Source organism: Lethenteron reissneri, chromosome 24, assembly GCF_015708825.2.
Source record: "Lethenteron reissneri isolate LAM-NWPU_2019-01 chromosome 24, ASM1570882v1, whole genome shotgun sequence".
Lineage (NCBI taxonomy): Eukaryota > Metazoa > Chordata > Hyperoartia > Petromyzontiformes > Petromyzontidae > Lethenteron > Lethenteron reissneri.
In genome coordinates this window covers 14,621,193-14,634,548 of record NC_083802.1, presented here as the reverse complement: position 1 = coordinate 14,634,548, position 13,356 = coordinate 14,621,193, and the positions used below count along the sequence as shown (strand labels likewise).

Genomic DNA, 13,356 nt, shown 5'->3' with positions numbered 1-13,356 from the left:
TTCCCCACCAAACTGCCTATGTACCTTCCCTACCCATCCCTCACCTCGTGGCCTTAAAAAAAAATGCAGTCGCATCGATGGCCGTCGTGTCGTACTCCCCCGCCAACATCGCGTCCCTCCTGTCGCCCTCGTTCCCGCAGGACCCATCGTCCCCGAGGGGCAGCCCGTCGCACTCGCCTCGCGAGAACGGCCTCGACAAGCAGAGGCTGCCCAAGCGCGATGTGGCCCCTAACAGCCCGGCGTCCGTGGGCTCCTCTCGCAGCACTCCCTCCTCCTCCAAGACCAAAGACATGGGCCACGTAGGTGCCGCACATCCACTACCGCCAACCCCCAACCCCCGCCACCCCCTCCCCCCGCCACCCCCTCCCCCCACCGCCACCTGCCGCACCAATACAGCCGCACTGCGAACAATGACGTGATTTTGTTGAAGAGCTGGCTGTTGAGTGCGTGCGTGCGTGCGCTTTTTCTGTCTCTGTCTCTCGGCGTCACAGAACGATAAATCAAACACGCCCATGTCCAAGTCGAACACGCCGACTCCGCGCAGTGACGCGCCTACGCCCGGCACCAGCGGAACGCCCGGCCTGCGCCCCGTCCTGGGCAAACCCCCGGGCATGGACTCCCTCGGTGAGATGCGCTGCACACAAAATCGTCCGCTCGTGCAATCGCACTTTCGTTTATTCCTACGTATGTATGTTCAACTTCTCTAGGGGCTTCCTAACATTGGAAGGAAGAGTGTTCCAGAGGGCTGCCGAAGCGCATCTGAAAGCGCGCAATGCAGTGACCGCCTTTGTTCGATGGTTAGCCAAGAGCCGCTGCGAGGATGACCCGAGTTTGCGTGATGGTTTATGCTCCTTGACGAGATTCATGTCCATTCATTCGTTTATTTGTCTTTCGGTAAAGTCACGTAGATCGGTTCAAAGAAAAGAACAAACCTATCTACGTGACTTTACCGAAAGACCCAAAGAATATGAATTCCTGCAGTCACGGAAGCTTTTAAGTCAAGATTTATTCACTCATTTGTTCATTCATTCGTGGGTGAATTTGTTTGTTCATTTGTTTGATTGCTCATCTGATAATTCCTTAATTTATTGAAGTCATTCCTGATCTTGGAATCCCAGACATTGCTTACCTACAGGACGGCAATAAAAGTGGAGTGAGAATAGTAATATTAATAGCATTTCACCAGGAGGTCTTCTCGTACAAAGAACAACATTTTCATTATAGTTCCAGGATAAACGTCGCAACGATATCAAAAGCTCACACTTCTACCACTCTTATGTCAATTAACTGCATTTGCCACTGATAACTAAGAAGAGAGCGTCCACACTCAACACCTAAACGCCTGAGACTTCTAGTTCGATCTTGTTTACGCTTTGTATTGACGAATCTTACATATTTTCTATATTTTTTTTTTTTGGGTGGTGGTGGTTGTACGTGGGCAGGCCCTGCCCTGAGGTCCCCGTTCGCCGGTCCCTACCCGGGCCCCTTTGGAATGATCCCGCACGCGGGTATGAATGGCAGCGAGCTGGGTAGCCCCGCGGGGGCCTACGCCAGCCTGCACTTGGCATCGCCGCAGATGAGCGCCGTGGCAGCTGCTGCCGCCGCCGCTTACGGACGTAACCCCATGGTGAGCCTTCGCGCGTGTGAACGTTTGTGTGTCTGTGTGTTTGTACATGCTGACAGCACTTGCCCCAATAGTATGTCAAGGCTTTACGGCGGATCTTTGTCTTTATGTGTTTGTACACGTGTATGCATGTGGGTGTGCATACGTGCTTGCACGTGCGTGTGACTATGTGTGGGTTTACGATCCTGTGCCTCCCCTACATCGACTCGGCCATAAATGAGTACCTGGTGCGGTGTGTAAAAACATCAGCACTGCGGAGACAAAGGCGGACAGGCGTGGGGGTGTTCACACCCACCCTCTGGTGTGCAGTGCCGGCCTTCATAGGTGCTCACTAAGAGTATTTGCCCTAAAAGTCTGTTCAAGGCTATAGTGGGGGGGGGGGTGGGAGGGGGGTCTTTGTCGAGCTGAGCCCACATGCGTGAATCTGTACGTACGTGAGTGTACGTGAGTGTGCGCATGGACTCACTCGACTATGAGATGGGCTCTTTACCGCTGTCGATGCACCTGTGTTGAACAAATCAATAAATATCCATTATTCATTTAAAAGCAGCTAAAAGCCCCTTGAGACTCAAAGTCTCTTTGTAAAGGACATCTGGAACACAAAAGCAATGCAGTGCCACATTTGATAACCGTTCAAAACAACAGGGTCGAAATATAAAAAAACAAAAAAACCTTAAACGAAAATGAAACAATCACTCACAGTTAACAATTAAAGTCTAAAAATAGAACGTAAGATTTCAAGTAAAGTGCATTATCATATGACATGTGCAGTATAGTTCAAAGGCACTTAAGCCATACTCTCCAAGCAACGAGTCTGATCGGTCATTAAAGGCTGCCCTGTAATAGGTTGTTTAAATTTTTCTAAATATCTATAAATATATCTAAATGTAAGAGAGCTTGACCATTGTTCCACGTAGAACGCTCACGCCCCGCGCCGTCGTTTGTGTCCCCCTCCCCAGGTCGGCTTCGATCCCCACTCCCACATGCGGGGTCCCGGGATCCCCTCGGGCCTGGCCTCTATCCCCGGCGGAAAACCGTAAGCACCGGCACAGGACTTGCGGCGGCACCTTTGTCGATCGCATGGGTGCCGTGCGTCCCCGATGGGACCGCGGGCTTGCGTGCGCGCACACCGGCGTATTTGATGGAACGCGCGTTTTGTCGGTGTCGCTTTGCTCTTCGGCCAACGCCTGTCTCGGGACCGTCGTGCAATGGATACGCTGTGTCTTGTGATGTTTTTTTTCTCATTAAAGTATATTTCAAATTAATGTGTGGCGTCTTTATCTCTGTGCGCTGCAACATCGCGTTCTCTTCGTGGGGGTTGTTTTGGTTTTTTTGCTCTGCCTTCCGTATTCTCCGCCAGCCAGCGCCTTGCATTCAGGCGTCTCTAATCCTCCATTTCGCCTTTCGCTGTCTCTCCGCACGCGCCCCTCAGGGCGTACTCGTTCCACGTGAGCGCTGACGGGCAGATGCAGCCCGTGCCATTCCCGCCCGACGCGCTCATCGGCCCGGGGATCCCGCGTCACGCGCGGCAGATCAGCACGCTGGGCCACGGCGAGGTGGTGTGCGCCGTCACCATCAGCAACCCGACGCGCCACGTCTACACGGGGGGCAAGGGGTGCGTCAAGGTGTGGGACATCCGTGACCCAGCCGGCAAGAGCCCCGTCTCGCAGCTTGACTGCCTGGTCAGTGCCGCGCTTACCCCATCTCCCAACGTCACATCACCACCTCCATCATCGTCCACCACCACCATGTGGGCTCGCTGAACAATGACCATTTCATTTAAAATGGCCAATTTTCAAAGAGGCTCAACCAGAATATATATGGTCAGCTGGATGTTTCTTCCTCCGTCAGCCCTGCCCACTTTTTAGTGACCACGCCTACTCGACCACTAGTAATGCCCACGCAGCTAGTAACCTCCACTCTTTCTGACGTTGGCCTCCACTACCGCTCGTAGGCCCCACCTAGTCCTCTGCCATCCCTGCCCACTACGCAGGTAGCACCGCTTCACTCATATCTCGAGTCGAGGACGAGTCCCGACGATTCTAAGCTGGTAAAAAAAAAATCCCGACTCTTCACAAATGCTTCGGGACATTAGGAGAGCCTTCATGAAATGACCGGGACTTTTCCCTGTCAAGCCGGGACGTTTAGTGGCTTCGCATCGAACGGTGCCCTATCGCGCACCCACCCTTGCAGAACCGGGACAACTACATCCGCTCATGCAAGCTGCTGCCGGACGGGCGCACGCTGATCGTGGGCGGCGAGGCGAGCACACTGTCCATCTGGGATTTGGCGGCACCGACGCCGCGCATCAAGGCGGAGCTGACGTCGTCGGCGCCCGCGTGCTACGCGCTCGCTATCAGTCCTGACTCCAAGGTGTGCTTCTCCTGCTGCAGCGACGGCAACATCGCCGTGTGGGACCTGCACAACCAGACGCTCGTCAGGTGAGGCTCGCGCTCTGGGTCTCGGCCGCACGTAACCAATCCGCGATCTTTCTACAGGTGCAGAGCTGGTGCAATTTGCCTTGAGCCTCAAATCTCTAAATCTGGTGGGGCCCTCACAGAGGGCTTCAGATGGGGCCTCGGACAAGGCTCTGAGAGAGTCTCATCTGGGAAAGTTTCGTAGTGCTTCTTTTAGAGGTTTGGTAGTTTTCGTGAAAAATATTAGTGTTGCCGTACGATGGACAATTACATAGATGGACGGATATATAGTACCTTGGCCTTTGTCCAACAGTGTATTTGTAAAGGGCTGTAGTTTGCAGAAGAAAATGTTCGTGCTGGACAGGGAAACGTAGCTTCATTGACCAACCTCTGCTCCCATGTGCGCGCGCGCGCGGCCCCATCACAGGCAGTTCCAGGGCCACACGGACGGTGCCAGCTGCATCGACATCTCGCACGACGGCATGAAGCTGTGGACGGGCGGCCTAGACAACACGGTGCGTTCCTGGGACCTGCGCGAGGGACGGCAGCTACAGCAGCACGACTTCACCTCACAGGTGAGCACCTTTACGCCATCACCACCATTTGCCACTGCCATGGCCATTGTCAAGGCCAGGATACAGAGTTGCTCAGTTGGATGTATTAGCAGAGTTCTCAGCTGTGAGAGCGTGGCTTCAGGCTTCTGCCAAGTTGAATTTGGCTCCAGTGTCATCAACAACATCAACATTTGTCAGAATCAGAATATGTATATATACTGGAGGAATCCGATGAGCTATGAAGCTCGTCGTCATCATCAGCATCATTGTATCCTGCTGCTGCTCTGGGATTACGAAATGCTGAAACTGCACCCCTTGGAGCAATATGAACAAAGATCGTCCTGTGCAGAAGCTGCTCATAGGAACATGGGATTTATGCCACTGACTGGACAATAAGTGAAGCCCATTGCTCGAGTGAGCTTTGTAGAACACTGACTCTTTCACTCTGATGAACTTGGGTCACCAGCATCGTTGGCTATTTTCATAACTACGATCGTCACTCGCACAGTCGATGGCATGGTCATCGTTACCAACACCACCACCATCATCACCATCACCGCCATTATCATCACTGTCACCGTCGTCTCCATCATTGTAATCACAACCATCACCTTCGCCAGTGTAGTTACAATCATCGTAAAACTTCTCCCCCCGGTTCACGTGCCATCAGATCTTCTCGCTGGGCTACTGCCCGACGGGCGAGTGGCTCGCCGTGGGCATGGAGAGCAGCAACGTGGAGGTGCTGCACTGCATGAAACCGGACAAGTATCAGCTGCACCTGCATGAGAGCTGCGTGCTCTCACTCAAGTTCGCCCACTGCGGTACGGCAAAACAAAGACAATGGTCCCCCCCACCTCCCCCCCATATCGCTCACCGAGCTGCATTGACTTCTGGTTGCTGAACGAAAACATGATACGGTCGTGCTAATTTCGCACAAAGTGCTTGCCACAAATGAACCACGATACTTTGCTGATGTCGTCAAGCACCATAAACCATCAGGCAAACTCCGGTCATCCTCGCAGCTGCGGATTTTGACTTGCCATCGAACAAAGACGGTCACTGCATTGTGCGCTTTCAGATGCGTTTTTGCGGTCGTCTGGAATGCTTTTTCTTCTGACATTAGGAAGCAACTGGAGCTATGCACATTTGAAACAAAATTTTAAAACGAATTTCTTTAGAACTGCTTTTTGTATTCAGTTTGTTGTCCTTCCCCTGCACCTCCGATTATCACGGTTGGATACGTATGGTGCGAAAGAAGTTCAACATACGTACAACACGCGCACATATGCACGTGTGCAATTTTCATCAAGCGTGCCTTTGCCGCCGTTTGAATTTCTGGTGGATTGTTGTGTGTGCACTTGAAAGTCGGCGGAATGCGTGATCGTTGACATGGCGTCGCACTCTGCGCTGTGCAGGCAAGTGGTTCGTCAGCACGGGCAAGGACAACCTACTCAATGCCTGGAGGACACCGTATGGGGCCAGCATCTTTCAGGTGAGAATGGTGGTTTTGCAACAAAAGGATGAGGGGCGGGGTGGGTCGGCGGAGAGGCTTAATTTATCACCGAATATTTTCCAGGTCGCCGGTGAGACTGGCTGATAGTATGTGACTAGTAGCCACAGCCATAGCCAAAGGTGTACTAAATCTGAGTGTGGAAATATTTTCCGGTTTGCTGACCTATACAGACCCGGGGCCGAAATTAAACCCCGTATGGGTTTTGGCGGTTGCGCTGCATAGCTCTGGGGTTACGCACCATGCATCGTCGGGCGCAACATTTTGCGCGTGGCGTGGAACGAAACGTCGGACGTCGTACCGAACGACACGCGGAACGACCCGAAGACGCGTCGGCAGAAACGCGGCCGAGGTCAAAGCGCGCGCGGGTTTATCGGCCCGGCCGTCTGGAGCTTAGCACGATGTGGCGCTCCTCGAGCAATGGCGATCGTGCTGGGACGGCCAGACGTTCGTAAACATGGGCGTGCCCGACGCTTGGCAGCCCCCTGCCCCCCTTGATCCGGCCGTCCAGCCGTGCCACCGGACGTCGAGCCAAGTTCTCAGGCCACACAGTGGCCCGTTTGTCTTCTCCATAGCCAATATCAGAATGTCCTTTTTTTTTATTCCACGTGACGACAGTTAGCTCTTCTCATCACCAACGTGACTTTGTTTTCCTAGCAATCGCCACAAAACCCCGAGTCTCAGTCCGTGGCATACAAAAGCGTTGTTTTATTTTACTATACAGAACAGGAGCAGTGTGCTTTGTCGACAAAGTATTCAAAACGATCGACTTGAATACAGACTTTCCTCTTCTGTGTCCAAAGCCAAGACAGAGAGTCGATACAGAATTCAGGATATGATTTTTCCTCCTGATTAAAATATTTTAAAAAGAACCACAGCTAACATTGAGTCTATTAATAGCCGTGTTGGTGGAATCTTACAACCCAAAAAAACATTTCTGGGTCACAAGTTGGAGCCGTGTAGCCACTGGAAGATGATTTCCATGATAAATGTTCAACAGCTGCATGGCTGCATGACAATCTGGCTATGGAGCAGTAGTGTAGCATTACAAACCCGGCCACACGAGTTCGATTCCAACTCATGGCCACTGCTCAGCCTCAAACGAGTACCTGGTGCAGTGTGTAAAAATGTCAGCACTGGGGAGACAAAGGTGGCCAGGCATGGGGTTGACCACCCACCCCCTGATGTGCTGTACCAGCCTTTGTAGATGCTCGCTCAGAGCACTTTCCTCAAAAGTATGTTGGTTTGGCCATGTTTGTTGTAGTATGAAGTTAGAATGATGGCTTTAATCTAAGTTGTCTTGTGGTTGTTGTTGTTGTTGTTGTTTGACTTGCATCCCACTGGAATTTTTGCACACAGCGTTGGTGTACGGTGCTTTTTTTCTGAAAGACTTTGCAGTTTTGCCCTGGATTTTTCTGTTTGCGCAGTGACGTAGTCACTTTAAGATGTTTTCTTGTTCATGTTTTTGGTTTTTGTTTGTTGCGGTTGCACCCAGTTCAAGAGCCAAATGGCTCACAGGGCGATACCAAACAAATGAAACTGAAACGAAGATTACACAGGGGATCTTTATGTTTTGGCGCATGGAACATTTACCACCCTCGCCGTGTCCCACGTAACAGCTCTTGGCAAACTTTTTAACGCCGGTTAATATTTTAATGTTCCCTTTGACCAAATCACCATGCATACACCTGATCTTGTCGGATCTCGAAAGCTAAGTTGGATTGAGTCTGAATAATCCCTGGATGGGTAGTACCAGGTTTTGTAGGATTGGGCTTTTAGGTGGTCAAAGAATAGTACAGCAATGGATACTTGAACCCTTTGAGCATTGCTTTGGTCCTTATCTCATATGCATGGCTTTTCTCAGGGTACTCTGGTTTCCTCCCACATGCCAAATGGAATTGTCCAAATATTTCAATGCAGGACTCCCCTGCATTGAGGAGCGCGCCTTTACTGAATGAAGGGCATTATTATGAATGTACCCTACCAAAAGCCATTGAAATATTGCAATGACACTGCTGTCTGTCGTCTTGTTACAGTCGAAAGAATCGTCGTCAGTGCTCAGCTGTGACATCTCCGGCGATGACAAGTACATCGTCACTGGCTCCGGGGACAAGAAGGCCACTGTCTACGAGGTGATCTACTGAAGCGGGTCTGCCATTCTTCTCCAGCTGGACTTGAGCTGTGGGGCCTGGGGTGGTTGCAAGGCGATGAACTTTGACCTGTCATGGACTGCGTGGGTCACGACGGCCTCCGAGCGCCGGGCTCGTTGCGGCGTTACAGACTCGTTCACGAGAGCAGAGACCCGATCTCGCTTGGGACGCGTGGCCGCACACGCACAGTGCCGGAGAGCTGTAAATAGCAATGCCAATGAGTTTGAGACGTCTGTGTCCCCTGAAAATTTGTTTATTTCAAAAAACACGTAGAGCCTAGAAATCCTACCTTGAGCAGCTGAGCTGAAACATAATGAAAATCATCAAAATGAAAATAAAGTTTTTAATTTGATAAGAATTAATTGACAAAAAAAAAACATGCACGGAATTAAATATTGGCAAGCAATGGAAATCAAAATCCTGCTGGGACGGGCATTTTTTTCCACGATGACCCTGGGAACGAGAATGTGGCTGATCTCCCACAGTTCACTGTGAACTTCTCCGACAACGATGAAGTTGATGATTATGACGCCAGCGACTGACGATGATGACTGCACATCTACTGTATACGGCACTGCCGACGTTGAGAGAACACAGCTCAGCCGATTCAGCTGAGCACTTGTTTCTAAGCTGCATAAAGAAAAAAAGAATTTCAGCAAGAGATATCAAGAGGAATGGCCAACAAATCGTACATTATAATCAGCAGCGGCAGCAGCAGAAGGAGGAGGGGGCGACGGCAGATGGACGTGGGACCGAAGGTGTTAGCTGTGTGGCGCGAGGGGTGCGACTCCACGGGAATTCATTTGCGTTCGAGAGGCGGTCGCTGATGCCTAAACTCAGGGAGCTTTGCGGTTAATCAGATCACTTTTCAAGTCGTCTGTGCATGACGGTGGTGGGCAGGGGGGGGGGGGGTTACCGGTTGTGCACCGCAAATCGGTCTTTTCCCCAAGACACGGGAGTCTTTGTTTGGCTGAATTTCGCTTGACGCCTTTTGGCAACAAACCAAGAACTCTGCTCTCACTCGCATTCACTGCCGGGGGTTTCTTGTCATAATTTATAGGAGACAGCATAAAATAATTTTACGTAAAAGAGAATTTCATTTTTTTGTACTGAACAAAATGAGTGGACCTAAATACGATGATATTAATAACATACCGTAGCATTTTGATCAAAAGTAACTCTCGCAAACTAACATTTTGCTTCATTACACAAAGCTGTAAAATAACGTGTAGACGTGCAAGATAACTGTTCTCAGCTTAGCATTGTAGACTTCTGGTCTTGTAATAGCGGTCACTATAACATTAATTGTAAAAATAATAATAAAAAAAGACAAGAAAAAAAGAGATGAAAACTTACTAAAGCTGACACTTTTTTTCTCTCTCTGGTTTTTTTTGTTTAAACATCTAAGGCTACGATGTTGATGTTAGAGGGGTGCGGCGCGCGGCACTCTAGATAACGCACGGGAGCCACGTTCGCCCGGCGTCTTGCGAGCGCGTGGGGGAGTGAACGAGGCCCCTTGAGGTCACCAGGCTGAGGTCACCGGGCCGAGGCCACCGGGCCAAGGCCACCGAGCTGTCACGATACCGTCTACTGCCACGATACCGTCAGACCCTGATCCTGTTGCGTTTGTGTGCAGCCATCGGCCCCGCGGGTGACGACGGGCGGAGCTGCAATATTTCTGAGCGATAACTGCCCTCAAGGAGGAGGCTCTGCTGAATGAGATTACGGATTAAGATTATCGGCCGCTCGGACGAGAGGCGGCCTTGTGTGCCAGTGGGGTCAGGTGGTGTGCGATGGAATGCAATGAGAGATTTGAGAGATGTTAGAGCAGCCATGTGCTTGGGCCATGAACATTTTTGCTGCAGAAAGGGATTAGTTTATATATATTTAATTTTCTTCTAATTTTCTCTTCTTCCCCAAAAAACACATTCTGCACAATGATCAGTTTGAAATTTTGGTTTTCTTTCAATGGCTTGAGACGCATGGTTTGAGAGACTTAAAAACACAGTAGCTTTTATTTGGCCAGTGGTTCTCGGTGATATGGGACCGCGTTTTGATAATTTTAACATTTGTGAGATTTCTGCTGGCAGATGGGGGGCATACGTTTTATTTTCTGCGGCTGTACCTCACCGGATATACGGATGTTATCAAAAAGTGTCTGCTAGGGAGGGTGATAAAATGGCACAGAATGCCAGGGCATTATTACTGCCTGCAAAGTGAAGTAGGTCTGCTTTCCTGAACCAGATATATCCATATTATATTGAGAAATATCTTAGCTCCCATGGTGAATTATTTCTACCACATTTGTGGTTGTTAAATAAATAAATTCATGCCCGCACAATTATGCCCACTGCTCACATCTATATACAAGGCTTAACAAGGACTTGTTTTCATCTGTTAGGACAACAATAAAGATTCCTGTATAGCCATAGACTGATGGGTAAAGTGATGTTACCGAGCACCTATTAAGGCTTGGCACAGCACATGGTGGTGTCGTGTGGCCAGCATTATGGCCATCCGCCTTTGCCTCCCCTTTGCCATGTTTGCACACACACCATGTCCTCATTCATGGTTGATTCAACCTATGGGAGGTCCAGGAACGGTTTAGATGCGACTGGCCACTGAAATTATCCGTGGCTGGGAATTTAATCAAGGTCATCGGGTTCATGGTGTAGTGCGTGAACCACTGCGTCTTCGCTCCACACGCACGCATATATTTCACACTTGCGCACACACACACAGGATAATAAGGTTTTTGCTTTAAAGCAAGATGAAAATACAGTTCCTGCACCATCGGAGACCATAATCTGTCAGGAATGTTAAGTTAAAAAGACGTCACGTACATCAAGAAGTATCGTTCTGTTTTTTTGTCTCCAGATATTTTTTGGGGTCCCCTCCCCCGCTGTTTTGTGTGCTCGCCGGCACTTTGTAAAATATAAACGTCGGTCGCCGAATAGTGGAACTTATGACCTGGATGAGAAATAGTTTGTGTGTGCACGTGCGTGGGTGCGTGCATTCACTATAGGATCCTCTGTAGTGTACATGATGGACGCGATATGAAAGCCATGCAAGCATGCCCTAATGCCGAAATAAATTAGTTTCAAAACAATAAATATTGTTATAATTAAAAAAAGACAACACAATAACAACTACGATCAATACCGCAAGCTTTCAGAGAGGATGTATTTGTTCAGGTCTGAATATTTTACAGGGCATTCTGTTTTGTACAATATGTTTTATCACTAATATGGGAAGTTGGAACCCTGTTAATAAAAAAAATAACAACAATAAATCAACACCTGTTATAATGGTAAACATTGTTTTCACTGTGTATCCAGTAAGGTGGGTTTTTGTTTTTACTCCGAAAGGGCTGTCGGTTGTCATTCGTGGCAAAAGAATTAACTCGCGCGGAAACCAGGGCCAGCGCGCAAAGTGCTTGATAGAAGCAGCTGCACCTCCGCCATAAGGAGTGCGAGTTCAAATCCCAACCAGGATCGATCGGACCGTGGTCCCTTTGGGGTTCGTCTTGGGGAACATCACTTGGTCAATCGGTGATCGATGCAACCGTTGTCCAATGGGTAGTTAATGTTTCAAGTTTATTTTTGTTTAACCATGTGAGAACTCGCGATATCAGAATAGGCTTGTTTGCAAGAGTGACCAGAGGCATTCGTCTGCGGGTAGGGGGCAATGCCACATGCCAGAATATTCCAAGTTCAGTCCTCGCTCACGACTTTGTAAAAAAAAAATCTTAATTTAACATTGTATCTCTGGTGCAATAAAACAAATTTAACTGCTGCACATGCCTGATGATTGCTAAACATATCCCATGCGATGTGTAGACTGCTGATTCATTTGAGTGTGCACTCTACCTCACGTGACACACACAGGTCACTCGTAATTTGAATCGGCACTGTTTATCACATGAGACTTGTTTAACAAGCATCAGGCACGTGCGGCATGTAAGTGCTTTATTTCTATTACAAAAGGAGCTACATTATGAACCTAAGAGAAATGTTCCACGGCAGCTCGTGAGGAGTGAAGGCACAGGTAACCGCGTCGATGCCATATGAATGTGGAATTTCCGTCGCAGGATTATGAACGAAGATGAACGTGGGCCAAAGCTCATTAGAGCACAGGGGCAATGCTCCAGTGATCTTGTGACTATCCGTGGAGTGGGCAGATTACCCGGGCTCATTTGCACCTTTAATTGCACACCCAGGCGTCATTATGAGCCGCTCCTCACCCGTCGGAGGTCCAAGTCTCAGGCCCGTATTCTTAGTCACGGCTCGGTTCAGGCTTGTCTCTGGCTCAAGTGAGCCGGCTCAAAGTCACGCGCCGCCTCTGAGCACGGTTCCAGCAATGCTCAATAATTCCACGCGCTGAACGTGAGCCGAGCCATTGCTGAGCCGCTCTGGCATCTTTGCAAGCCACTGAGCGACGCAAACCTGCGGTGAGCTGTGTTAGAGACCATGACAGAGCCTAGCCGTGAATAGAACGTATGGGCCTCGATGCGCACACGACTGCAAACACGTCGCAAAGTAAACTGATACGTTGACAGTCACAACGGGCAGCGTGTTCTCCATCTCCATGTCCATTTTACGAAGCTGAACAATTATTTTGTATAGCCGGAGCCTCATTTACATATCCGATTTGCATTATCTGTTTTGTTTTATCTGGGCAGTCCCCCCCCCCCCCTTCACATTACCGCCGAATAATCAAGAGCCGTCTGTGCTTTAAGTCGTGAAACGTCTCGGTAAATGAGGTCTGAGTTGGAGAGAAGTCAAGTTCAGAGTGCGTTCATTTCCATAATTAAATATGCTTGTCTAATCAATGGGAAGTGTCCAAATGTCAGTCGGCTTGCCCTGCCACACAAGTCTGGGACACGGCAAAGCGGCGCGTGTGGCGGTGTGAAAATAATACATTACGGACAAGTCATCCGCAGCCTCCGTGAAGAGTGAATCAGTGCAGCTTCATCGACACAGATTCATCATCTCGGGAGCCGCGTGGGTCTCACCGCTCCTCGCCCACCCCGGGGAAGCGGAGAGCAACAAACAATGCTGGAGTGAAGGACCGTTAAACAGGGACACATCCATGATCTTCT

The 13,356-nt window shown here is 49.6% G+C and overlaps 1 protein-coding gene across 10 annotated transcripts in view; it reads left to right on the top strand.

The window, feature by feature from the left end:
- Positions 1–12,956, top strand: part of LOC133346662 (transducin-like enhancer protein 4) — a 67,339-nt gene extending 54,383 nt beyond the window's left edge. For 2 of the 10 annotated variants that reach the window (XM_061558415.1, XM_061558417.1), the window contains exons 11-20: positions 141–299; positions 492–627; positions 1,419–1,627; positions 2,584–2,660; positions 3,057–3,306; positions 3,818–4,065; positions 4,469–4,616; positions 5,266–5,416; positions 6,011–6,087; positions 8,142–12,955. In XM_061558415.1, coding sequence (XP_061414399.1) covers positions 141–299; positions 492–627; positions 1,419–1,627; positions 2,584–2,660; positions 3,057–3,306; positions 3,818–4,065; positions 4,469–4,616; positions 5,266–5,416; positions 6,011–6,087; positions 8,142–8,249 — 1,563 coding nt within the window. In that variant the 3' untranslated portion in view covers positions 8,250–12,955. Of the gene's footprint in view, positions 1–140; positions 300–491; positions 628–1,418; positions 1,628–2,583; positions 2,661–3,056; positions 3,307–3,817; positions 4,066–4,468; positions 4,617–5,265; positions 5,417–6,010; positions 6,088–8,141 lie in introns of all 10 variants that reach the window. The other 8 variants (XM_061558423.1, XM_061558421.1, XM_061558419.1 and 5 more) reach the window with 7 other exon arrangements.
- Positions 12,957–13,356: the final 400 nt, after the last annotated feature.